General features: G+C 44.7%; 1 protein-coding gene across 1 annotated transcript in view; it reads left to right on the forward strand.

The window, feature by feature from the left end:
• LOC140907965 (collagen alpha-1(XXII) chain-like) overlaps positions 1-27,056 on the forward strand; it is a 248,566-nt gene that overhangs the window by 209,730 nt on the left and 11,780 nt on the right. The window contains exon 23 of the mRNA XM_073335053.1: positions 19,386-19,439. Within this exon, the coding sequence (XP_073191154.1) occupies positions 19,386-19,439 (54 nt within the window). The remainder of the gene's footprint in view (positions 1-19,385; positions 19,440-27,056) is intronic.

Here is a 27,056-nt window from a genome sequence, read left to right on the forward strand (position 1 = left end):
GAGTTATGGGCCATTAGTTACACAGACACCATTTTCCTTGTTACAGAGAAGAGAGGACCTTGATTGTAATTTCTTAACATAGGGCCTGATGCTGCACATCTTTACACAGGGGAGTTAGGATTACTCACATGAGGAAGGGTTTGCAGTAATGCATCCCTAGATTATGAGGTCCATGGGGGCAGCCACAGTGTCTTCCATTTGTCTGTAGAGCAAACATGAACTACAGATCAACGAACAACCTCTCCACCAGAAACAGGTATTTCAGACTTGTTCAGTTAACACCAGTGATCCCCAAACAGTGAGCCTGTTTAAGAACTAATAGTTTTTCTGTCATTCACCTTCATGAAGGTTGCCTCTTAAATTCTGAGGTTGGAGAACCTTGGCTTTTCAAAGTGTGTGGGGGTTTGCTTTGACTTAACTTGTGTCATAGTAAGGACCAGCATGGAGCCAGGGAGCCTGGGGGAAGAGGGAGAAGCAGCCTCTTCCCTCCCCAGAACACAGGGCCTGAAATTCGGTTTGTTCTTAACCAGGCCATGGTACAGTGTGTGTGTATGTGTGGGGAGGGGGGAAGGGGGTTACTCCTTACTCCCTCTGCATCGCAGACTGTGAACCTATGTAAGGGCGAGCTTTCTTGGCCCAGTTCGTTGATGATAACATCCTCTGTGGATGTACCTCCATTTGCAGCACTCTCACACTTCACGCTTAGAATCCTAGACTATCGGGGCTGGAAGGGACCTCAGCAGGTCATCTAGTCCCACCCCCTGCTCAAAGCAGGACTCAGGCTTCTCTGAGTTTAGCCCCTCATTAGTGGCTAAGTTTAGCATTGCCTTCTGCAAGCGGTGTGTTGGCCTGTGCGGACCCCTGAGCAGCACCTACAGGAAGTTATTCTAACAATGCAAGCCAGTGACTGCCAGTTAATAGACCCTGAGGGAAAGTTTTTCCTGAACTTTTGTTCTGTAGCGTTAAAAGGCAGGGAGCGGGATTTTGAGTGAAAAACCCTGCTGGTTCCTTTTGTTTAGCCTTCACTGGCTTTAAGAAAATATAGATTTTTACAGATTGGCTTAACCAGAACCTGTTCTATATAGTGGTGGGGGTATGGATGGGACATGGCGGGTTCAAAATACAAACCCAGGTGGGTTAACTGAGAAAGGGTGCTGGATGATTTGCTCACAGTCATGTAGTGATTAGCCACACTAGGAATCACAGAAATGTAGGGCTGGAAATAATCGTAGACCATCCCTGGCAGGTGTTTGTCCAATCTGTTGTTAAAATCCTCCAATGACGGGGATTCCACAACCTCCCTTGGAAGCCTCTTCCAGTGCTTTGCTATCCTGATAATTAGAAAGTTTTCCTAAATCTCCCCTGCTGCAGATTAAGCCCATTACTTCTTGTCCTACCTTCAGTGTACATGTTGAACAATTGATGACAGTCCTCTTTATAACAGCCCTTACCATATTGGAAGACTGTTATCAGGTTCCCCCCTCAGTCTTTTTTCCCCAAGGCAAACTTGCCCAGTTTTGTTTAACCTGTCCTCATAGGTCAGATTTTCTAAACCTTTTATAATTTTTTATTGCTCATCTCTGGACTCTGTCTGAGTTATTCACATCTTTACTAAAATGCAGTACCCAGAACGGGACACAGTGCTCCACCTAAGGGCTCAGAATTGCCAAGTAGAGTTGGACAATTACATCCCATGTCTTACATATGACACTCCTGTTACTACACCCCAGAATGACATTAGCCTTTTTTGCAGCTGCATCACTTTCTTCACTCATATTCAGTTTATGATCAACTAAACCCCTAGATACTTTTTCAGCAGTTGTTCCCTATTTTGTAGTTGTGCATTTGATTTTTCCTTCCTAAGTGAAGTACTTTGTACTAGTCTTTATTGAATTTCATCTTGTTGATTTCAGACCAATTCTTCAATTTGTCAAGTCCTTTTGAGTTCTCTTCCTGTCCTCCAAAGTGCTTGCAACCCCTCCCATCTTAGTGTCAACTGCAAATTTTATAAGCCTTCTCTCCACTCCATTATTCAAGTCATTAATGAAAATATTGAATAGTATCAGACCCAGAACTGACCCATGGAGGACTTCACTAGATACACCCTCCCAGTCTGACATGAAACCATTGATAACTATTCTCTGAGTACGGTCTTTCAACCAGTGTTGCACCTACCTTATAGTAATTTCGTCTAGGCTTTGTTTCCCTAGTTTGCTTATGAGAATGTCATGTGGGACTGTGTCAAAAGCCTTATTATTACATCTACTGCTTCCTCCCTTATCCAGTTGGCCAGTAACCCTGTCAAAGAAGGAAATTAGGTTGATTTGACATAATTTGTTCTTGCCCAATCCATACTGGCTATTCCTTATAGCCCTGTAAGCCTGAGAACAGAACCCAGGAGTTCTGACTGTCAGAATTCTCTTCTAATCAATACCAACACCTCTTCTAGCGTGACAGTTCTTCTGTGCTCCACAGCTCCTAATGAAGTCTTCAGCAGGTGTGTGTGTATCGGAGGGTTGGGGATAGTAGCATGATCCTGTTCCTTTTCCCTGTTTCTTTTGCCAGTGTGCATTTTCTCAGCCTGTAAGCCAATGAACTAGTGCACCAGCCTCGGCACCAAAGAATACCCTCCGGCCACGAGATTTTGATCTTTTTTCTCCAGGGATTCAGTTTTATTTCTGCAAATAAAACTGTTTAACACTAGTTCAGTATCTCAGTCATGTCCTTTCCCCTGACCTGGGTGTCAAGCTGTCTGGAGTGGCTTATGAGCAAGAATAGCAACCTCAAAGCAGACTGTTAAGATGCTTGGGGTACCAACCCCAAGTTGGTTGTGAGTTCTATACTTAATGGAAAAATTGGAAAGAGTCCAGCGAAGGGCAACAAAAATGATTAGGGGACTGGAACACATGAGTTATGAGGAGAGGCTGAGGGAACTGGGATTGTTTAGTCTGCGGAAGAGAAGAATGAGGGGGGATTTGATAGCTGCTTTTAACTACCTGAAAGGTGGATCCAAAGAAGATGGATCTAGACTATTTTCAGTGATAGCAGATGACAGGACAAGGAGTAATGGTCTCAAGTTGCAGTGGGGGAGGTTTAGGTTGGATATTAGGAAAAAAAATTTCACTAGGAGAGTGGTGAAACACTGGAATGCGTTACCTAGGGAGGTGGTGGAATCCCCTTCCTTAGAAGTTTTTAAGGTCAGGCTTGACAAAGCCCTGGCTGGGATGATTTAGTTGGGATTGGTCCTGCTCTGGGCAGGGGGTTGGACTAGATGGCCTCCAGAGGTCCCTTCCAACTCTGTTATTCTATGATTCTATGATTAATTTCACCAATCAAGTAATAAGTATAAACTCCTCAGGTACTATACAGACTTAACATGGAGGCACAGACAGTCCCTTTGGCAATCTATGTTGCCACCCAGGCAAGCTTGACTCTGACAGATGGTCCATTACACCAAAAATCACAACAATATTCAGGTTACTCTCAGTTCCAAAGCATCAGTCACTTACTCCAGGTCAGTTACTCACCAAAGATCTCTCACCTAGATAATGTTTGTAGTCAATCCTGTAACAAACTAACTAAAGGTTTATTAACTAGGAAAAAGAAATGTGAGTTATTTACAAGGTTAAAGCAGGTAACATATACAGAGAAAAGAGTTATACACACACATACACAAATAAGTTGAGATCTTAAATTCCAAATGATAATAGAAACTTCTTTAATAAGCAAACTTTATGTGTCTTTTAGGGCTAACCCAAGCTAAACAGTTGGGGGGACTCTTTGCTTGTGCTTAGAAATCCTTAGAGTTGGGTTCTCTTTGCTTGTGCTTCTTGCTCAGAGTTCAAGCAGCATAGGAACACTAAGTTCTCCTTAACAGACATTTTTATTCCCTTCCTCCAGCATTCAAGCTGTGATGGGACAAAGGCTTTGGCACATACCCTCTTCAGAGGTGTGGGGGAAGTAGTCACCAAAGTCTTTTTTCCACAGTGGCCCATTTGGATTCAACAGTCCTTCCTGAAAGGCCTGAGATAACAACTCTTGTGGTGAATGAGTATTTCACACTTGGTAATGCTTCTCCCCTGGCTGAAGGGGATTTACAGCCTTAGCAAACGTTTTGATAGTTACAGAGAAAACATTTAAACATTACCTTATACCACGGGATACAGATATTAGAAGTAGGATTAATATGTGCAGCTCCTTATAAGCATTCCATAAAGTCTAAACACCAGACATATTCTTATAACACTAATATCTATGTTAACTACACTAACCCACAGGTGAGCCGGACTCATTTCCAGGTATGCATATGTCAGCGTACAGTGTGGCCTGGGGCCTTGGCATGAGCTTGCACCTGCTGTGCCGTTGTCTTCGGCAGGAGCCTGTCAACTCCCTGCAGCTTTTATACTCCTTTCTAGCCTGCTCCCTGCAGGAATTACATTCCACAGGCCATCTACGTGGAAGTCGCATGTGAACTGGGTTCTTTTTCCTGACCCAGAGACTCCTGCAGCAGTGTCCCTACTCCTTACTGCTCTCTTTAACAACTAGGCTACTTTGCTGACTCTTATGAGGCCAAATAAGTGATCTTCAAGCTATCATCTGCCCTCACAACATCAGCTAGGAGGCCACTGGTTAGTTACAGGTCAGGGCAAAGCCCAGTTCCCCCTAAAAGGCCAGCCCCCCGTGTGACATAGCCATTTGCAACTGGTCATCTTGGAAGCCAGAATTATCCCGTACAACCTTGTACCTGTTCTCCCAGCACCTCCTTTGAAGCATCACCACAAAGGATTCTGGAGGATATGTGATGTAGAGTCTTTGAATGTCTGAATGGGGTGAGGAGGGTCCCCCTTTGGAAAAGAGCAGGAACTCCTGCTTTGTAGCTGCAAGGAAAAAATAAGCATTGGTTGTTATTGGCATTAGGACATGGGGGCACTCTTGGCTGATAGAGGGATGGGACAGAGTTAGTGTCGCTATTGTTTGTTGTTCTGCTGAACTCTTCTGTGAGGCAAGGTTCTGATGGGCCTTTAGGCAGGTGTCTGAGAGGGGCTGATGTGCGAGGAGCTTGCCCCGTCCCTCTACAGCCCAAGCAAAGGGCCCACCGGAAGAGACGGATTTCATGGATTTTTTTAAGGCCAGAGGGTCCATTGTGATCATCTACTCCGACCTCTGGCCAGAGAACCCCACCCAGTGATTCCTGCATTGAGCCCCACAACTTCTGATGGAGCTAGAACAGATCAATTAGGAAAAAAATCCGATCTTGATTTAAAGACTTCAAGGGGTGGAGAATCCACCACAGCCCTTGGTATGTTATTCTGGTGGCTCCCAATGGAAATGCAGTCTCTGCGCATCACTGGGATGCATGTTGCCCCAGGAAGTGTTGGGAAGGGAAAGGGTGTGGGAGACTATGGCCTGCCCCCCAATCCTATGGAGCAAGACCAGTGCAGAGAGGAGGGTGTACTGCATTCCGCCAAAGGGTGAAGAAGCAGGAGTGCTCCCTCAATACACCAGGGAGCGGTGGGGGCACTGGGCTCTGCTGAAGTCAGTGGAGTTGCACCAGAGATGAATGTGGCACATTTCAGAAATCAGCCATCCTGCACACACACACTCACCAGTGATCCCAGAGCCCCCAGTTAGGAAAGTATGCATGTGAGCTTTTAGTTTAATGGTAATGGTGTACCTACGTACAAAGGGCCTGTGGTGGGGCGGCTGCCCCAAACCGGCAGGAGAAGGGTGAAGGTGGCCTTGGAGAGGCTGCACAGAACCCTGCCAATCAGGAAAGGGCTCACTGGGAGAGCCAATCAAGAGAAGTCTTGCTGGAGCAGCCCATATATAAAGGACTGCTCAGCAGAGCAAGGGGTAGTCTCCTCCTGGAGGGCAAAAGGGAAGGACTGTCTGCTGAGGAGCACCGGAGGCACGGCACGGCACGGCACGGCACGGCAGCGGAGCAATAGGAGAGGCTTCCCATGGCCAGACTGAGGCTCTGAAGCAAGGGCAGGGAAGATGCTAGGGCTACAGGAAAAGTAGGCAGCGGGAATAGGAGAAGGGGCAGTAAGTGGCTGACAGCTATAGGGTCCCTGGGCCGGGACCCAGAGTAGCGGGTGGGCCTGGGTCCCTCCCTTTACTCCTAGTTGCCATGAGGAGAGTGGCCTAAATCCAGACTGCAGTTGGCTCCTGAAGCCCGGGGCTAGACTAGAGACTGCAGTTGGCCACTGAGGCAAGTGGAGGGACTGAGGACTGCCTGTCCCCCAAAAGTGGGGAGACAGTGGACTGGGGCACAGTCAGAGGGACATGTCCCAAAGAGGATGCCGCAGTCCAGGAGCAACATGGGTCCAGATGGTGGAAGAAATGGAAGTAACAGCAAGTGAGGCACTGCTAGTAAAAGGCACCCTGGTGGTCCTGGAGAGCTAGTTCCCAGTATGACCAGCAGGAGGTGCCACAGCAGTGAGACTGCTCCTTTATATGGCCCTTTACTGGGCATCTATTCAGGGATTTCACTAACCTTGTTGCCCAGGGGCAGGGCCTTAGCAGCCCCACAGTGGAGCTGCGTAGAGTATTAGCTAATGTGGCAGATCAGCTGTTAGCATTTACAAGGACTTGTCTGACTGCCATCTTTAGTGAGAGGCAGTGAAGGATATTTTAATGGTGTATGGAAATTGCACAGAATCTCCTCCCACATCTGCTGAAATACTAATCTACAGCCTCTCATCAGTGAATACTTTGATCCACTCTAGGGGCTAGTAAATAATAATTGAAACCTAGACCAAGCAACACTGTTGTGTTTGATTCATCAGCCAGGAATTTCTGACTATCTCTGTGTTACAGGCAGTCAAGGTCTAGGTTTCTACACTGACATCCTCATAACCAGACTGCACAGTGGGAACAGTGAAAGTTTGACATTCTCATCTGTCCCTCATCTTTGAACTGTAGATCTCACTGCAATTGCCTTAGACTGCATGCAATTATGAGAGTCTGAATTTACTTTAGTTTGTTTATATACGGGTTGTGGAATTTAATATGAGAGAAACCGTTTGGAAAGATAAAAGCAGTCTTCCCCTTTGCCCGTTGCTGGAGCTCCAACTTGAAGGTGCTGAAATATTTGGATAAGTTGGAAATAGGACAGATCTGTCCTTGCTAAGTGTCCCACGCAGTTTAATAGGCTCAGAAAGTACAGACAGTCTGCACTTCAGAAAAGCATGCAGACCTTCGGGTAATCAGACCTGAGGACATAAGGTTCTGAGGATTATTTATCACTATCTGGAATCCAAGGGTCAAATTCTCTTCTCACAGAGATCACTGTAACTCCACTTACCTCACTGAAATTGCAATAGGAAACAAAGAGGTGAATTTAATTAACCTTGAGACAGTAAATCCCATTTAGAAATGAGAGGACAGCTTCCTACATGCATGTCCAGGGTAATCTACTGTATTTTAGTTTTCAGAGTAACAGCCGTGTTAGTCTGTATTCGCAAAAAGAAAAGGAGTACTTGTGGCACCTTAGAGACTAACCAATTTATTTGAGCATAAGCTTTCATGAGCTACAGCTCACTTCATCGGATGCATACTGGGGAAAATACAGAAGATGCTTTTATACATACAAACCATGAAAAAATGGGTGTTTACCACAACAAAAGGTTTTCTCTCCCCCCACCCCACTCTACTGCTGGTAATAGCTTATCTAAAGTGATCACTCTCCTTTCAATGTGTATGATAATCAAGGTGGGCCATTTCCAGCACAAATCCAGGGTTTAACAAGAACGTCTGAGGAACGGCAGGGGGGTAGGAAAAAACAAGGGGAAATAGGTTATCTTGCATAATGACTTAGCCACTCTCTGTCTCTATTCAAGCCTAAGTTAATTGTATCCAATTTGCAAATGAATTCCAATTCAACAGTCTCTCGCTGGAGTCTGGTTTTGAAGTTTCTCTGTTGTAATATCGCAACTTTCATGTCTGTAATCGCGTGACCAGAGAGATTGAAGTGTTCTCTGACTGGTTTATGAATGTTATAATTCTTGACATCTGATTTGTGTCCATTTATTCTTTTACGTAGAGACTGTCCAGTTTGACCAATGTACATGGCAGAGGGGCATTGCTGGCACATGATGGCATATATCACATTGGTGGATGTGCAGGTGAACGAGCCTCTGATAGTGTGGCTGATGTTATTAGGCCCTGTGATGGTGTCCTCTGAATAGATGTGTGCACAGCTGGCAACCGGCTTTGTTGCAAGGATAGGTTCCTGGGTTAGTGGTTCTGTTGTGTGGTATGTGGTTGCTGATGAGTATTTGTTTCAGGTTGGGGGGCTGTCTGTAGGCAAGGACTGGCCTGTCTACCAAGATTTGAGAGAGTGTTGGATCATCCTTCAGGATAGGTTGTAGATCCTTAATACGTTGGAGGGGTTTTAGTTGGGGACTGAAGGTGACGGCTAGTGGCGTTCTGTTATTTTCTTTGTTATGCCTGTCCTGTAGTAGGTGACTTCTGGGTACTCTTCTGGCTCTATCAATCTGTTTCTTCACTTCCGCAGGTGGGTATTGTAGTTGTAAGAATGCTTGATAGAGATCTTGTAGGTGTTTGTCTCTGTTTGAGGGGTTGGAACAAATGCGGTTGTATCGCAGAGCTTGGCTGTAGACAATGGATCGTGTGGTGTGGTCAGGGTGAAAGCTGGAGGCATGTAGGTAGGAATAGCGGTCAGTAGGTTTCCGGTATAGGGTGGTGTTTATGTGACCATCGTTTATTAGCACTGTAGTGTCCAGGAAGTGGATCTCTTGTGTGTACTGGTCCAGGCTGAGGTTGATGGTGGGATGGAAATTGTTGAAATCATGGTGGAATTCCTCAAGGGCTTCTTTTCCATGAGTCCAGATGATGAAGATGTCATCAATATAGCGCAAGTAGAGTAGGGGCGTTAGGGGACAAGAGCTGAGGAAGTGTTGTTCTATGTCAGCAAAAAAAATGTTGGCATACTGTGGGGCCATGCGGGTACCCATAGCAGTGCCGCTGATTTGAAGGTATGCATTGTCCCCAAATGTAAAATAGTTATGGGTAAGGACAAAGTCACAAAGTTCAGCCACCAGGTTAGCCGTGACATTATCGGGGATAGTGTTCTTGACGGCTTGTAGTCCATCTTTGTGTGAAATGTTGGTGTAGAGGGCTTCTACATCCATAGTGGCCAGGATGGTGTTATCAGGAAGATCACCGATGGATTGTAGTTTCCTCAGGAAGTCAGTGGTGTCTCGAAGGTAGCTGGGAGTGCTGATAGCGTAGGGCCTGAGGAGGGAGTCTACATAGCCAGACATTCCTGCTGTCAGGGTGCCAATGCCTGAGATGATGGGATGCCCAGGATTTCCAGGTTTATGGATCTTGGGTAGTAGATAGAATATCTCAGGTCAAGGTTCCAGGGTGTGCCTGTGCGGATTTGATCTTGTGCTTTTTCAGGGAGTTTCTTGAGCAAATGCTGTAGTTTCTTTTGGTAACTCTCAGTGGGATCAGAGGGTAATGGCTTGTAGAAAGTGGTGCTGAAGAGCTGCTGAGCAGCCTCTTGTTCATATTCCGACCTATTCATGATGATGACAGCACCTCCTTTGTCAGCCTTTTTGATTATGATGTCAGAGTTGTTTCTGAGGCTGTGGATGACATTGTGTTCTGCACGGCTGAGGTTGTGGGGCAAGTGATGCTGCTTTTCCACAATTTCAGCCCGTGCACTTCGGTGGAAGCACTCTATGTAGAAGTCCAGTCTGCTGTCTCGACCTTCAGGAGGAGTCCACCTAGAATTCTTCTTTTTGTAGTGTTGGTAGGGAGGTCTCTGTGGATTAGTATGTTGTTCGGAGGTGTGTTGGAAATATTCCTTGAGTCGGAGACGTCGAAAATAGGATTCTAGGTGACCACAGAACTGTATCATGTTCGTGGGGGTAAAAGGGCAGAAGGAGAGGCCCCAAGATAGGACAGATTCTTCTGCTGGGCTAAGAGTATAGTTGGATAGGTTAACAATATTGCTGGGTGGGTTGAGGGAACCATTGCTGTGGCCCCTTGTGGCATGTAGTAGTTTAGAAAGTTTAGTGTCCTTTTTCTTTAGTAGAGAAGCAAAGTGTGTGTTGTAAATGGCTTGTCTAGTTTTAGTAAAGTCCAGCCACGAGGAAGTTTGTGTGGAAGGTTGGTTTTTTAAGAGAGTATCCAGTTCTGAGAGCTCATTCTTTATCTTTCCCTGTTTGCTGTAGAGGATGTTGATCAGGTGGTTCCGCAGTTTCTTTGAGAGCGTGTGGCACAAGCTGTCAGCATAGTCTGTGTGGTATGTAGATTGTAATGGATTTTTTACCTTCAGTCCTTTTGGTACAATGTCCATCTGTTTGCATTGGGAAAGGAAGATGATGTCTGTCTGTATCTGTACAAGTTTTTTCATGCAGTTGATAGATTTCCACTCCATATGGCTAAATGCAGTGCCTTGCATAATGACAGGGTTCAGAGTAACAGCCGTGTTAGTCTGTATTCGCAAAAAGAAAAGGAGTACTTGTGGCACCTTAGAGACTAACCAATTTATTTGAGCATAAGCTTTCATGAGCTACAGCTCACTTCATCGGATGCATACTGCTTTTCGACCTCACATTCTGAAGACTTTGTCAGGGCCAATGGAAAAGAATGGAGCAATTAAGCATAAATCATAAACAACAAGGAAATAGAATTTTGTTTCTTTAAAATGGTACTTTTAAAACTTATGTCCGGGTCCATGAGTGGGGCTCCTAGGCACTGTGGAATACACGTAACTACTAATAAGAATAAAGTGAGGTCTCCCAGTCTCTGCATTGCAGCGTCTGTGGCAAGTGTGAATTTAAATAAAGCATGAAGTAATATGATCACTGAATTGAAAGCGCTCAAGGGAAGGAAGAGGCTAAGCTTTCATGGGATCTGGCAATTATCACAGACAGAATGGTGCAGGCAAATAGGCTGGACATAATACTTGTAGAAAGGAAGACAAATAAGACCATTTAGGTTGATATTGCCATACTAGCAGTCAGAAATATAAAAAAGAAGCAAGAAGAGAAGATGGCGAAGTGTGAAGAAGTCAGCCACAAAATGGATCGATTATGGAAAACTAGAATAAAGAATATCCCAACGATTATTGGAGCACTTGAAGCAATCCCTAAGGGTATTAATGAGCAGCTCAAGAATACATTAGGACCGGGGTTCGCAAACTTCATTGCACTGCAACCCCCTTCCAACAACAAAAATTACTACACAACCCTGGGTCGGGGGGAGGGGGCAAAGTCTGAGCCCACCTGGGCAGGGAGGGGGGCAATGACAAAGCCCAAGTTCCACTGCCCCGTGCAGGTGGGCCAAAGCTGAAGCCCAATGGCTTCAGCCCTAGGCAGGGGGCCTGTAACCTGAACCCCATCACCCCGGACTGAATCCCTCAGGCCCCAGCAAGTCTAATGCCAGCCCTGGCGAACTCATTAAAATGGAGTCATGACCCACTTTGGTGTCCTGACTCACAGTTTGAGAACCACTGCATTAGGAGCACAAGATATCATGATTAGCGACCTCCAGAAGACAGTGCTCTTAGACACCTTGAGAATGTAAAGGAAATTCAAAGGAGAACAAGTGCATTTGAGGACCTGAAACACAGGAATATTGTGGAGAGTTTAACTAAACTCCTGACTACCCAAACCTATGGAGCAGCTTCATGATCAGGATTTATTGGTGACTCCTGGGGATAAATTTTAGACAGTAGTTTTCCTCTTTTTATGCATAATGATCTTATTTGTTGTGAAGCCTTTTTGTTTATCAACAAAATATCCCGGTTACTGCTGCTAATAATGTCATTATTTTCTTTGCTCATGTTGTATCATGCAGAAGATAACCTATTAGAAGAGCCATACACACAAAGTTGATGAATTCCTTGTCTGAATAGAGATTATTGATAGGAATGTTACTACAGAATTATTTTGTTATAAATTGTGAAGCTCAGTATTGGATTCTGTCAAGTTTCAGACATGTAACATGTTCTTATGGATTCTATGAGACATCCTCTCTAACCTTAATTTAGCAGTCTTTTTCCAGTGGGCTTTACTGAAGCACACATGACCACCTCTGTTGGATCTTCATCTCAGGAGTCACAGCAACACGAAAAGTTCTGTATATCCTGTGTGGTTCTTCACAAATGGATTGCGGTGCTGTGAGTTGTAGTAGATCTAATATAAAACAATAATTATTGTTAGAAAGTTGGTCTTTTATTGGACCAACTTCTGTTGGTGAGAGAGAGAAGCTTTCGAGCTACACAGAGCTCTTCTTCAGGTCTCAATACCTTCCTCAGAGTTGAAAAAGAGCTCTGTGTAAGCTCAAAAGCTTGTTTCTCTCGCCAACAGAAGCTGGGCCAATAAAAGGTATTCCCTTACCCACCTTGTCTCTCTAATATCCCGGGACTGACTACAGCAACACTGCATACAATAATTATAATAATTTAATATTTACATTACAGTATAGCCCCCAGACCCCAATTAGAATCAGGGCCCATTGTGCTAGGAGCATATTCTGGACACAACAAAGTTGCTAAGGTTTAGAGTTGTATTCTAGCTAGCATACCTGGAGGTTGGAAACCTGATCTGGGATGTGATAAGATGCACACATTGCTTATGTTGTCTTGTAACATACCATTGCCCAGAGGTACCCTGAGTTGTGAGGGCCAGTCCAGTGAGTGTTGAGAGGAAGAGAAAAGTGCAGGAAGGAACCATGTATACGCTATGGGTGGACTTCTCTAATAGCAGCTCTTCCTCAGTGATTTTGCTTCAGACTACAGTAATGCTGTTTCCGTTGAACCCTAACTTTCAGTATCAGGTTTAGTGCATTAGACTTCCTCCAACACAGCTGGTAAAAGCAAGCTTGGATTTCCACCCAGACCATTGAGCTAACCCAATAATTAACACAATGTTCATCCACATGTTGAACTGACATGGGTCAGATGAGTCTCTCAGGCTTTAACCCTTAGAATGCTGAGGACAGCTGTATTCTTAGCTCAGTAGTCTAAATGAGGGGAGGGAGGGGGAGGGAACCAGACTATCCTTTCCCTTCCCCTTATTGGTTCTTCCCTCTTGCACCAGAGGAAAATCTTCATGACTCCCTAAGCCCACCTAGTCCCCATCCCTCCCGATCATAGCTTAATGTGAATAAACTGTATCAGCTGACTACCCATTTCTCTGTACAGTCTTTTATGTCCTCCTGTTGTGAACCACCTGAACCCTGCTGATTCCAGGTGGAGGGAGTAATCTGTAAATAGCAGCAGAGGGAAATGGGTCCTGTCAGGAAGGCAGAGCCGGGAGCAAGGGGGTTTGAACAGCAACTTAGGGTCAGGCTGCAGCACACTTGGAAAGACCCATCCCAAGCGGTTGTACTTCCCAGTGGCCAGAATCCTTCATTCATCTCTGTCCCAGAATCCCCGTCAGTAGCTCCACAAACTGGCTGATCCCCACTGTATTGTATGTTACACTCAGATCAGAGCACTGTTTTAAATTGGAGCATTTTATTAAAACTTTTGTCAGAATCAAACAAAAGCCCCACTGCTGGAGAGTCTTCTAGGAGCACCAGTCTCTACTTTGACTTCACCTTGCTCCCCTGAGCTGTATCCCATTCCAAACGGTAAAAGTACAGGCCATAGGAAAATATAGCAAAGGCATTCCATCCAGTTCTTTGCCCAAATAACAGTCTACATTTCTGCTACTGTATATATCTTAATTTATGAGTGCTACATATACCCCGGAGCCAAACCCATCTCTGGTTTAAGACAATGGCTACTCTAAAACTGAACCTGGCTATTTGGAATTAGCCAGGTGTCCTAAGGCTTAAGCTTTGTTGTACAGTGAGTTGGAAAATAGCCTTATGCTACAATATCTGTTAGAATTCTCCCCCTACCAATCCATAGCCCAACATTTCCCCATGCTTCCCTAATCCCCTTTCCTGAGCGTAATTGCTTACTTGACTACCTTGTGCTTTTTGTGGGTGCTTAGACCATGCAAATGACAGTATCTCTCCTTGAAAAGGTAAGTGAAACAAACAGGACAGGAATAGAAATGAGGCGAATGAACAAAAAGAGCAATAATATGATTGATCATCTAGATTAAATCAAGAGTAAAACTGTAATTGCCAGCAAGGTAAATATATTCATTCTCAATAAAACACATATTTTTAACTGTGCTATTATTCAAGTTGCTGATCAAGGAAAATAACATACCCTCTTACGTAGTCAAAGGACACACACTGATATACACTTAGCTGAGTCTTGCTATGAACAGAGCATAATTGGTGGTTATGTCTGTTGTATTAATAGGCGATGTGACATTTCGTTGAGCTTTCCTCTCACAGGTATAATTTCTCCTGGTGAGTGTCTTCATTGCCTTCCAGCCGGGCTGTTACATTGCAGAGCAGCTCTGTTGTTGTTTGATTTTTGACTAAACTGTGAATGGCCAAATCTTTCCCCCACAATGAGGGAAACCAGTCTCCCTGCCTTTCTGCCTCTATAATTATATGTTGCTTTAAGGGAGGTCTCATTTTGAAAGGCACAAAGTACATGAGGGAAGGACAGGCTCCTTTCGCACCACTGGTAACAGCCACAAATTAGCCTACCCTATCAGCCGTATGGATATAGAACATATATTTATATATTCCTATATATATTCCTATATATTTATAATTGCCAGGCAAGCATCTACTTATTCCCCACCCACCCACCCCCTGAGCCAGGCTTGGGGAGGAGTGGAGCTGTAGCACTTCAATGGAGGCTTCCTGAGTCATTTTGCCTGCATATGAGTGGGCATGCTCAGCAGCCTTTAAAGCTCTGAAATCCACCTCTCTGCAGAAGACCAGTTCAAGGTCTATGCACCAATAAAGCCTTATCTGAAGGTTTAAGTGAGACTTAAGTGGTGCACGGGGTTTGTGCTGGACCAAAGCACAGTGGTGAGTTTCACCTATAGGTGAGATCTGCATTGCAGCTGGGTGGAGTAATTCCCAGATTGGGTAGGTATACACATAGACTCTTAGTCTTTAAGACCAGAAGGCAACAATTATGATCATCTGGTCTGATGTCCTGCACATTGCAGGCCATGGAACCTTGCCCACTCACTCTTGTAATAGACCCCTAACCTCTGGCTGAGTTCCTTACTCCTTGGGGAATTCTGTGCCAAAATATTAAAAATTCTGCACAAAAAAATTAAAATTCTGCATATTTTATTTATCAAAATAACACAATATAATCATGCCAGTTTCAATTATTTTGCTAATTTTTTTCAAAATACCTGTCAGCAAGTATGTTTGTAACAATACAGACAACAACAGCAACAAAATTCAGGAAATGTTTTTTTGACAAATAGATTTCTTATAGGCAAATTAATACAGAACTTTGAGTAATAATTCATTTAAACTACAATACAGAACCATATTCCCACACCCCTCAGAAGCAGTGCAAAGGCATAGGGGAGTCAGGGGTAAGGGAGGAGCTGAGGGAGAGGGAAGTAATTGCTGAAAAGGGAGCCTGGGAGTGATCCTGGAAAATTGTTGGGTGTGGGTGGGAGAAGTATGGAACAAGGGTTTTTTTGGGGTGGGAGAAGATTGTTAGGTAGTTGGGGAGCCTTCCCCATGCAGACTCTGACTGACCCCTAGCTTCTTCCATTCGGTCAGGCATATCTGCCCCTGTCCCAATGTGTCCCTGCATCCACATGTGTCCCTGAACTCCCACTCAGCCAACCCTCCTACCCCGATGTGTCCCTGCACTCCCAGTCAGCCACTCCTCCTCACTGCCCCCATGTGGCCCTGCAACCCCCACTCCCATTCAGCCCTCAGCTCAATGCTGTCATCCCTCTATCTCCTGTGCCCCTGCCCCAGTCTGTCGCCCCCACTAGCCCTTCTAAATCCCAGTCTGTGACCCCGCCAGCAGCCCCATGTGCCCTGCTCTGCCTGACTCCCCCACATCCTGTATCTCTTCACCTGGCCCCACAGACAGGGCACTGGTTAGGAAGGCAGCCACTGCCCCCTCTCTCTCTGTGACTGGCTGCTCCAGCACAGAGCCGGCTGCCCTCTCTTCTGGCACTACAGAGCCCTTGGCGGGGGAAAGATATAATTGCAGCAGCTCTGTGGCAGAATCTGTTTTCTGCAGGGGAAAAAAAAACCTGCGGGGGACATGAATTCTGGGCAGGCACAGTAGCACAGAGTTTTCCCAGCAGTCAAATCACTGGATTCCTCTAATCATGATTTAAAAACAAAGTTACGGAGAATCCACCATTTACACTAGTTTAAACCTGCAAGTGACCCATATCTCATGCTGCAGAGGAAGTTGAAAGACCTCCAGGGTCTCTGCCACTCTGCCCTGAAGGAAAATTCCTTCCCAACTCCAAATATGGCGGTCAATTGGATCTTGCCAAAATGCTCAGGATCCAATAGCCAGACACCTCAGAAAGAGTTCTCTGTAGTAACTCAGAGCCTTCCCCATCTAGTGTCCCATTACCCACCATTGGGGATATTTGCCCTTATCAGTCACAGATTGGCTACATGCCATTATAGGCAGTCTCATATCATCCCCTCCATAAACTTATCAAGATCAGTCTTGAAGCCAGTTAGGTTTTTTGCCCCCACTGCTCCCCTTGGAAGGCTGTTTCAGAACTTCACTTCTCTGATGGTGAGAAATCTTTGTCTAATTACAAGCCTAAACTTGTTGATGGCCAGTTTATAGCCTTTTGTTCTTCTGTCCACATTGGCGCTTAACTTAAATAACTCCTCTCCCTCCCTGCTATTTATCCCTCTGATGTATTGATAGAAAGCAATCAGATCACCCCTCAGCATTCGTTTGTTTAGGCTAAACAAACCAAGCTTCTTGAGTCTCCTCTCATAAGGTAGGTTCTCCATTCCTCAGATCATCCTAATATCCCTTCTCTGCACCTGTTCCAGTTTGAATTCATCTTTGTTAAACATGGGACACTAGAATTGCACACAGTATTCCAGATGAGGTCTCACCAGTGCCTTGTGTAATGGTAATAACGCTTCCTTTTCTCTACTGCAAATACCTCACTTGATGCATCCTAGGATTGAATTAGCCTTTTTCACAATCTCATTGCATTGGTGGCTCATAGTCATCCTATGATCAACCAATACACCCAGGTCTTTCTCTTCCTCTGTTGCTTCTAACTGATTAAGTCCCCAGTTTATAGCAAAAGTTCTTGTTATTAGTCTCTGTGTGCCTGATATTGCACTTGGCACTATTAAATTTCATCCCATTGTTATTACTCCAGTTTTCAAAGTTATCCAGATCCTCTTAGTATGATATTCTGGTCCTTGTCGGTATTGGCAATACCACCCAACTTTGTACTATCTGCAAATTTTATTAGCACACTCCCACTTGTTGTGCCAAGATCATTAATGAAAATATTAGGTAAGACTGGTCCTAACACCGATCCCTGAGGAACTCCACTAGAAATGAACTGTAAGGCTGGAGGGACACCTTTCAGTATGACCCATTGTAGTCTCCCCTTTAACTAGTTCCTTATCTGCTTTTCAACTCTCATATTAATCCCCATCTTCTCCAATGTAACTAATATTTTCCCACTTGGGACTGTATCAAATGCCTTACTGAAATCCAGGTAGATTAGATCTACTGCATTCCCTTTGTCTAAAAAATCAGTTTCTTCTCAAAGAAGGATCAGGTTGGTCTGGCATGATCTACCTTTTGTAAAATCATGTTGTATTTTATCCCAATTACCACTGACCTCTATGTCCTTATTTACTTTCTCTTTCACAATTTGTTCCAAGACCTTACATACAGTTGAGGACAAACTAATGGGCCTTTAGTTTCCTGCATCACTTCTTTTCCCTTTCTTAGAAATAGGTACTCTATTGGCAATTCTCCAGTCATAGGGTACAACCCCTGAGTTTATGGATTCATTCGAAATTCTTGCTATTGGGCTTGCAATTTCATGTGTCAGTTCCTTTAACATTCTTGGATAGAGATTATCTGTGCCCCCTGATTTGGTTCCATTGAGCTGTTTGAGTTTGACTTCCATCTTGGGTGTGGTAATTTCTAATTCCATATTCTCATTTCCATCAGCTACCATGCCACTGCCTCTAAGGTCTTCATTGCCCTTATTAAAAACTGAAACAAAGTATTTGTTTAGGTATTGGGTCATGCCTAGATTATCATCAGAGTTTAGCAGTCCCACATCTTTCCTTGTTTTCTTTTTATTTATAAGGCTATAGAACCTTTTACTATTAGTTTTAATTTCCTTTGCAAGGCCCAACTCTGCTTGGTTTTTTGCAGTTCTCACTTTTCCCCTACACTTTCTGACTTCCAAGAGGTAGCTTTCATTGCTGATCCATCCCATCTTCCATTTCTTGTCTGCGTTTTTTCCCTTCATTGTTTCCTGCACCTCTAAGATGAGAGAGCAGACAGCTCGCACACAACTCCATGCAAAACAGTGGGAAGAGGGGAAATTTTGGCTCAGAACCAACTGTATCAATACAATGTGTTTGTTTAAACAGATCTTAGCCTTTCACAGGTCAACTTTCTATTTAACTGTGGGGTCACTGGAGTGCTATTGTTTTTCTAATCGGAATCTTTGATATTAAGCACTTGCATTCGTAGATAAAGTGTTTGGCTTTTTGTTTGGTTGGTTTTTTGCTGAATGTATGAACTCTTCAGTAATTGGAAAAAAAACCTATGGTAGAAACAGGGTGGGGTAGAGGCCCCAGAAGTGAGCCCATCTCCCAAGGCTGATTATAATCAGGACTGGTTTTAGTATCTAATTGGCTTTTCCATAACAGTCTTGGCTACAGCCATTGCTCCCCCGTTAGTTTCTTCATCCCTGTAGAAGGAACTGATCAAATTCCCAAACTTAGTAGCTGGCTCTGAGGTGGAGAAAAGGCCATGATGCTTAGTACATAAGATTGCCCTCCTCTTATGTGCACTAGGGGGTATGGGGAGGTAGGTATGGGGAGGTGGGTGCCTAGCCAACAATCATTAACCTTTTCCACTACTGTGCAGATGAACTGGTTGAACATGACCATAAACCAGGCTTTCCTGTCTTCGCATTATGGGGCTGAGTTTTAATTCAAGGGAATTTAATCTGCTTACAGACAGACCTCTACCATAGCACCGGTGTCCTAGTACTCCAGCTCAGTTGTGGCTTTGCCCTGTTTTCCAGAGCAGATCTCAATTTGGCAGTGCAATTTTAGCATAGTTTAGAACTTTACAGACTCAGGGGAATCATTGGGAGCTGTGTGCACAAACTCTGGGCAGAATCTGGCCTGCGAATTCTAACTGTTCACACTTCTTTGCTGGTCCATGTGTGTTTGAAAGAGAGATTCTGGACTAAGTCAGAAGCCATCTCTGCTGCTGGTTTGTAATGTCTGATTTTCTCTTGACTGCACAGGGCAAGAAGGGTGAAGCTGGGCTCCCAGGACTCGATGGCTTGCCTGGACCTCGGGTGAGTGACGGTTATGCTTTCTTCCTTAGAAACACAATGGCAATAAAACCAGACGTGATAGAGTTTTGGTAAAAAGGGACACAACTGTATGACTAACATTTGTTCTAAGAAGCCCTCAGTCAGACAGCTGTGCTACATACAATGAGTGGCACTGATTCTCCTTTTCTTTACACCAGTTTTACAGTGGTGTAACTCCAGGAGCATGAATGGAGTTATTCCTGATTTACACCAGTCTGAGTGAGGAGAGCCAGGCCCAGTGTCTCGCATTCACTTTAATTATCCTTAACACTCTCTCACGAGGTACCTGAACTGTGTATCTACCAGGGCATTCTCTGGACATCACTTTTACATCACTCTTCCCAGGGTGGGAGCCTCTCGGTTTACAGTACTTAGGGCAGCATCTCAGCTAATTACTGACTGTGCAAATTGATCATTGCAGAAAGACACCCTGACAATGCAGCATGGGAAGGGGCTGTTTAACCTTGCTTTGTTATTGGTCAGGTGGCACATCCCCAGGAGGTCTTTGGGGTTCAATTTTCCTTGAGAGGAGGAAGGGGAGGAGGATGGATAAAGAAGAGAGAGACAGAACTTCCTTTAACAGGATGTGTTTGCAGTTCAGTGTTCTCCAGAGCAAGGGAGAGTCCCACTCTTGGGTCTGTACTCTCATAGACCATTGGTCTAAGGATACTGGGCCAGATTCTGACCACTGCAGGGGTCAGTGGGGTTGCATGAGCAGTACATTAAGGCAGAATTTGGCCCCGTTGACTCTAGGATGGGGTGTCATATGCCCTCCACGGGAACCACATTGATGCTTGGTGCCTCCAACTCTCATTTCCTTTCCAGCTGCTTTTGTAAGCAATGCTAGATGATCTAAGGGGGCAGTGATTCGCAACTGTTTACATTGTGACCCCATCTAGCAACAGAAAAATGCTTTGGGAACTTGTCACAGCATGAGTGGCTCCTTTAAAGGGCGATGGGGCCAACTCCACCTATGCCCTAATTAATTACCTGCTTCCCGCCTTGGGGAGATGGGACTAAAGGAGTCAGCGGACAAGTTAAAGGACACCTAGGCCTTATGTAAGTGCTGAGAGAGATCAGTCTGGGGGAGGAACCGCAGGGGCCGCCTCCTTTGGGAGGCCCTGAACCAGGCTCTATAGGAGAACAGTACTCCAGGGAAACCAGCCTAGGTGCTGAGTGCTCAATACAGAGCAGACTGGGACAGAAGAGGTCCAGGACTAGCTAAAGTCACCTGAGCTGTGTATGAGCTTTAGTGATGGATTTCATTTGGGGACTTCAAGGATTGTTTTGAATTATTTCTGTTATTAAATGGGCCCTGGCAGGGGTATTAGCAGCAAGAAAGCCTGTGTGGAGTTTATTAAAGAGTCCTGAAGAGGAGGGAATCTGAGCCAGGGTACTGCAGAGCTCCTGCTGGCCATGAGGAAGCTCTCAGGAGGTGGCTGCCCTGTTACAACATCCATTCTCTTCTCGCCGTGAGGAAAGGGAGGATGGTCACAAACCCTCTCAATCCATTTGTGACCACACACCCCAGTAAAGTACCCAGGAGAGAATATAACAATACATTCACCCCCTTTTTAATAATTCATTATCAGTCTTAAGATTGGGGATTTTAGCTCTACAATCAGTTAAACTTTCAAACACAGAAGGGTCTAGATTCTACAGTGATGGGTGATATATACGGTGAATAAGACACGGTTAGCTGTTGGTTGTTTTTGCTTTGCTGATACTTATTTTATTTCCCCTGGCAAGTACTGCTCTTGTTACTAGGAGACATCAGCAAGAAATGGATTCTATAGCGAATGTTCTGTATTAAGGTGTTAAGATGACTGTGAAAGCCATCACAGACAAAATCCGATGGTTTGCTAAATTGGTTCAGGTGAAGCCCATTACATCCAATTTAGAACTCTGCCATTTAGGTTCTGCTTTTTGCAATGTCTGTGCTTTTCGGGATTCATTTCATTCTGCAGCATCTGGTTAACCAGTTGTTCAGCAGCTGCCTGGAATGCGAATGTATTAATGTATTTTCAAACACATTTTAAAGGTTTCTTTGCAACCCTGGATGACATTAAAACTTCCTGTTGAGTGTTATGGACATTATGAACAACCCAATTTTAAAAAAAAAAATACAGTTCCAGATATCTGCCTCTGAATTAATCAATAATTAATGATTACACAATGAACATAATTCTACTTTAACTGAAGCTCTGCAGTGTTTTTTATATACTTTTGTGACGCTATTTCAATGTTAATGATGAAAAAGGTTGCTGATTTAGCATTAAGCAGCTTTTCCCTTGGCACTAGCAAAACAAAGCTTGCAAATTTTATGCTAATCAGAAAGAGAGAAAACTCCAGTGCCATCAAGGGATTTTTAAATTGACTGACCATTTGCTGTTCCTCCAGGTATATTAACTTTAAGAATAAAGGAAATTATGCATGTTCTTGTAACAGCACCCTGAGCTGTGCATGTGACTGCAGACTGTCAGATACATTGGATAAAAAGAGCTTCAAATCTGGTCATAATAAAAGCACCTTCCACCTTATAGCACTTTTTAATATCAGGTTTTTATGGGAATTTTTTTTAGCATTGCTACTTTATTGTCTTTTAAGTAAACCAGTGCATGGATTCAGGGAATATTCAAGAGGAAAAGAGAATGTCTCAGACGAGGTCCTAAAAGAACAGTCTCAGGTTCTGCCTTCTGCTCTAAATTCTACACAAAATTCGACTATGTCTACACTACCGCAGTAAGTCGACCTAAGTTACGCTACTCCAGCTATGTGAATTATGTAACTGGAGTTGACGTAGCTTAGGTCAACTTACTGTGGTGTCTACACCACGCTGAGTCGATGGAAGACACTCCCCCATCGACTTACTTTACTCTTCTCATTTGGGGTGGAGTACCGGGGTCGACCAGAGGGCGATCTGCGGTTGATTTGGCGGGTCTTCAGTAGACCCGCTAAATCGACCCCCAGTGCATCGGTTGCCAGAGCTTCGATATAGTAGTATAGACCCCGTTGGACTTGGGGTAGAGCACAGGACAGACACAATAATGGGATAACAGCACATTTTCACACGTGCTGCAGGACATGAGTGGGTTGAACTGGAGTGTGTGTCTTTATCTAGGGGCACTGAATGAGAATGATTTGTGTCTAGGAGGAGACGGGGTGTACTGAATGTAAGTTAAATTCACTTGGGGCAGCAGAATACCTCGCAGCAGTTCTTGTCCTCCCTGCCCGTCTCTGATGGCTGTCCAGGAGGAAGGGAAAGATCCTGTGACACATTGAGAAAAGACTATGGGAAGACACCAGTGCCTGTGATAACATCCTTCCCTCCACAAAATACATGGCACTTCTCAGCTTGTGTGAAGAGCTGGTCGAAAAATAGGATAGCGCTTTTGTGACAACAATGCCCCTCTTTTTCCATCAACATTTCAACCAAAAAGCTTGTTAATTTTGAGAATGTGGAAGTTTTTTCAGCCAGACCCCGTTGTGTATGAGCTGCTATTGTGTGCATGCCTGCTACATCTGTCTTATCTATTTAAGCAAAATTAATATTTGTATTTCAGCAAGCACTAGCAATGGTATAAGAGCTTGTGTAGACTAGCACAGACTACCAGTAGGAGAAGAGCTAATGTAGATAAACCGAGGCAGTTTTTCTCCCTGCTCTGAGTAGATTTGTTTGGCACCGTGATAAAAACACCTGAACCCATCTACACTCGTAGCTTAACACCAGTGCAATCAGCTGCATTACTGACAGTTGCTGGAATCTGGGTACAGATCTGGGTTCGGAATCTGGGTACAGAACTGGGTACTGACAGTTGTTGGAATCTGGAATCTAGTGTAGACTCCCACTTAGGTCCAGAGCACTCCTGATTTCTGTTTGCCTTTTTAAAGAGACCTTGAGTATAAACCCTGGAATGTGCTGAGTTCTTAAAGTCCTGTTTACCAGGTAAGACTTTAGTAAGGGGTTGTGTAAAAATCAGAGATGTGCCTGAACTGCAAAGCTCACATCTGAATCCAAACTCTCCCAAAGGTGCTTGAAGTGGGGGGATTGGCGTAGGACCATCTTTGATAAGAACTGAAACAGGGAAAGGGAGAAAAAATAAATCTGGAGCCTGTTAGTTTACTAATAGCATTGAAGCCAAAAAACCCTGATGAATGTTTTATGTTGTTTTCATTTGTTGCACTGACTGAATAAAAACCATTAAAAACAACAAAAAGAAGAAATTAAGCTTGTTCATCAATAAACATAAGAAATCCCAGGCTGTGCCTTATGCTAAGATACAAAATTAAGCAAACACAGTCTTTTTCTGAAAAGAAGATCGTCTCAGTGAGAAACTGCAATGTACAAAGCCTCTGCATTCTTATGGCCTCCGGAGGTTATCAGTAATTTTTGTTCAGAAACGTTGGTGCTCCAGTTATCATGCCACTTGGCTTAATAACTAGAGACCTGGTCCATTATGAATGATGCAGCAAGCACTTAAAATGATTAAAAAGCCATGCAAGTTAAATGTACACGACTACTGGCCCTTAGGGCCTTGATTTTCAGTGTTGCCAACAGTCATTTTCTATATCCTTTTACTATTCTCTTGGTTTACAAAACAGGATTTGAGCGGAGAATACAATTTAGTATTGTAATGCAGCATTCATCAAAAGTCCAGCACTGAAAATGTTAGTGTAAGGAGGTGTGAGCAGCAGGCTAGAAGAGAGGTGAAGAACAGGTGGAAGGACCCCAAAGGGGCGGCTGTTCATATGTCAGCTGGTTGTAGCAAGCATAGTAGAAAAGGGGAGTTTTGAGGTGCATTGTGAAAAGGATTGGGGATCTTGGTACAACAATAGTGAAGGCCAGACAGAGGAGAGAATGGGAGACTGAAGCCAAGTCTACACTACAGATCTATATTGATATAACTATGTTGCTCAGGGGGGTGAAAAATCCACCGGGGCCCTGGAACAATTTTGATAGTGGGGGTGCTGAGAGCCATTGAACCAAACTGTAAACCCTGTATCTGATGGAAACCACTTCAAGCCAAGGGGTGCGGCAGTACCCCCAGCACCTCTAGTTCCAGCACCTATGAAATCCGCACCCCTGAACGACGCAGTTATATTAATATAGAGCTGTAGAGTAGACTTGTGTAGACTTACCGACCTAACCCTGCATGAAGATTTCACTGTGTTGGTGGGAGAGCTTTTCCCCCTCAACATAACTACCACCTCTCAGGAAGGTGGATTAACTACAGTGACAGGAGAAGCTCTCCCATCGGGATAGGTAGCACCTTCGGTAGGTTCTGCAGCTGAGGTGCTATATGTGAAGTCAAGCCCTGAGATGAGGCTGCCAGATGGAACTAGTGCAGATATAACAAGAGATGAAATTTCAGAGGTTAAATGGCTGTGAATGGCCCTGCAGATGAGTAAGGACAAATATAGAAGTTGGAGCTGAAAAAGGCCTATTCGCATTAGTGCTATGTATTTTATTAGCATTATATCAGCAGCCAAATAATTCTGCCTGGCCTCAATGCTTGTCTCACTCATAAACTGATGAGCTGCCTAAAAAACATGCACTGCAATCTTTGTTATATGGATTAAGTGTTATATGGATCAAAGGAATGGAGAACCTAACAGAGCTTGGCTTGTTTGCTTAAACAAATGAAGGCTGATGGTAGATATGATTGCCCTCTATAAGTACATCAGAGGAATAAACGCCAGGGAGGGAGAGGAGTTATTTAAGTTAAGAGCCAATGGTGGCACAAGAACAAATGGATATAAACTTGCCACCAGTATGTTTAGGCTAGAAATTAGATAGTTTCTAACCATCAGAGGAGTAGCCCAGTGGGGCAAAAAAACCCTAATTTTTTTAAAGACTGAGCTTGATGAGTTTATGGATGGGCTGGTATGAAGAGAGTGCCTACAATGACAAATATCAGCAACGGCCAGAGATGGGACACTAGAAGGGGAGGGCTCTGAGTTACTACAGAGAATTCTTTCCCAGTGTCTGGCTGGTGGGCAGAGGTGAAAGTAAGCCAGTATGGTCCGGTACGGCGTACCAGACCTGTCCGGCTTCCCCGGCGGTGATTTAAAGGGCCCGGGGCTCCGGCTTCTGTGGGGAGCCCCGGGCCCTTTAAAGCGCCACCAGAGCTCAAGCAGCAGGGTTCGTGTGGTGCTTTAAAGAGCCCAGGGCTCCCCACAGCGGTCGAAGCCCCTGGCCCTTTAAATCCCTGCCGGAGCCCAGCTCAAGGGGGGATTTAAAGGGCCCAGTGCACCTGCCACTCTGGGGAGCCCCAGGCCCTTTAAATCACCGCCGGAGAGCGGCGGTAGGGCTCCGGCAGTGATTTAACGGGCCCAGGGTTCCGGCCGCTGCAGGGAGCCCAGTGCCCTTTAAAGCGCCACCCAAGCCCCGCTGCTCAAGCCCCGGGGTAGCAGCGGCATGGCTCCCGCGGTGATTTAAAGGGTCCGGAGCTCCACAGCAGCCGGAGTCCTGGGCCCTTTAATTCGCCCCGAGCCCTAGGGCTCTCAGCTGCCTCTGCAGCTGCTAGCTCTGGGGTGATTTGAAGGCCCTGGGGCTCCCAGCCACAGCCAGCACCCTGGGGCCTTTAAATCTTGATTTAAGGGCACACCCTCTTCCGATTGAGGCCACGCCTCTTCCGGTTGAGGCCACGCCCCCTCAGGACTCCAGCATACCTGTAAATCCTTTAAGTTACTTTCACCCCTGCTGGTGGGTCTCACCCACATGCTCAGGGTCTAAATGATGCACCCTATTTAAGGTTGGGAAGGAATTTTCACTTAGGTCAGATTGGCAGAGACACTGGATTTTTTTGCCTTCCTCTGCAGTGTGGGGCATGGGATACTAGCTGGTTTGGACTAGAGTAAATGGTGGATTCTCTGCAACTGAAAGTCCTTACATCAAGATTTGAGAACTTCAGTAACTCAGCCAGAAGTTATGGACCTATTACAGGAGTGGGTGGATGAGGTTCAGTAGCCTGCAATGTGCAGGAGGTCAGACTAGATGATCATGATGGCGTATTCTCTTGATTTACAAGAGTCTATGAGCTGCCTAAATAAACATGCATTGCCATCTTTGTTGTACGGATTAAGCATTTCTAATGGTACAAGTGGCTTTGGACAGCAGCATGCAATATGTGAGCTACATCTGTGCAGCTTCATTTCCAATGTCAGTTCTCTGGAGGAGTCATTATATCCTCATATGCACCTGAATGGTGCACCCATTGACCTCTTCCCCAATCCTTTACAGAACAGTGAGCTCAGGCCAAAGAACCTAGTGCTCTGTTTGCATTCACAGACCTTCCTATGGGGAAGGAGAACCTCATATTGTGGTTGATGAGACTGTGAGAAGTAACCCATGAACATTGAGAATAAATTTCCCTTTCTCTGACAACCTTTGAAACAAGACAGATCATAAAAGGAGGACACATCCCCCATCATCTCATCTCTGGTACCCAACTGGGAAGTCACAAGGCAAACCATCCTTCTGATTATGGAGAATGTCAGGTTTCAAAAGCCTTCAGACACCTGAATTAAATTCTTAAGCATGGAGAAGAGTCCCTATGTTAATTTCCGTAGAAAGAGAGCTGGTTGAAATTCTTTAAC

The sequence above is a fragment of the Lepidochelys kempii genome, chromosome 2 (genome assembly GCF_965140285.1).
Source record: "Lepidochelys kempii isolate rLepKem1 chromosome 2, rLepKem1.hap1, whole genome shotgun sequence".
Lineage (NCBI taxonomy): Eukaryota > Metazoa > Chordata > Testudines > Cheloniidae > Lepidochelys > Lepidochelys kempii.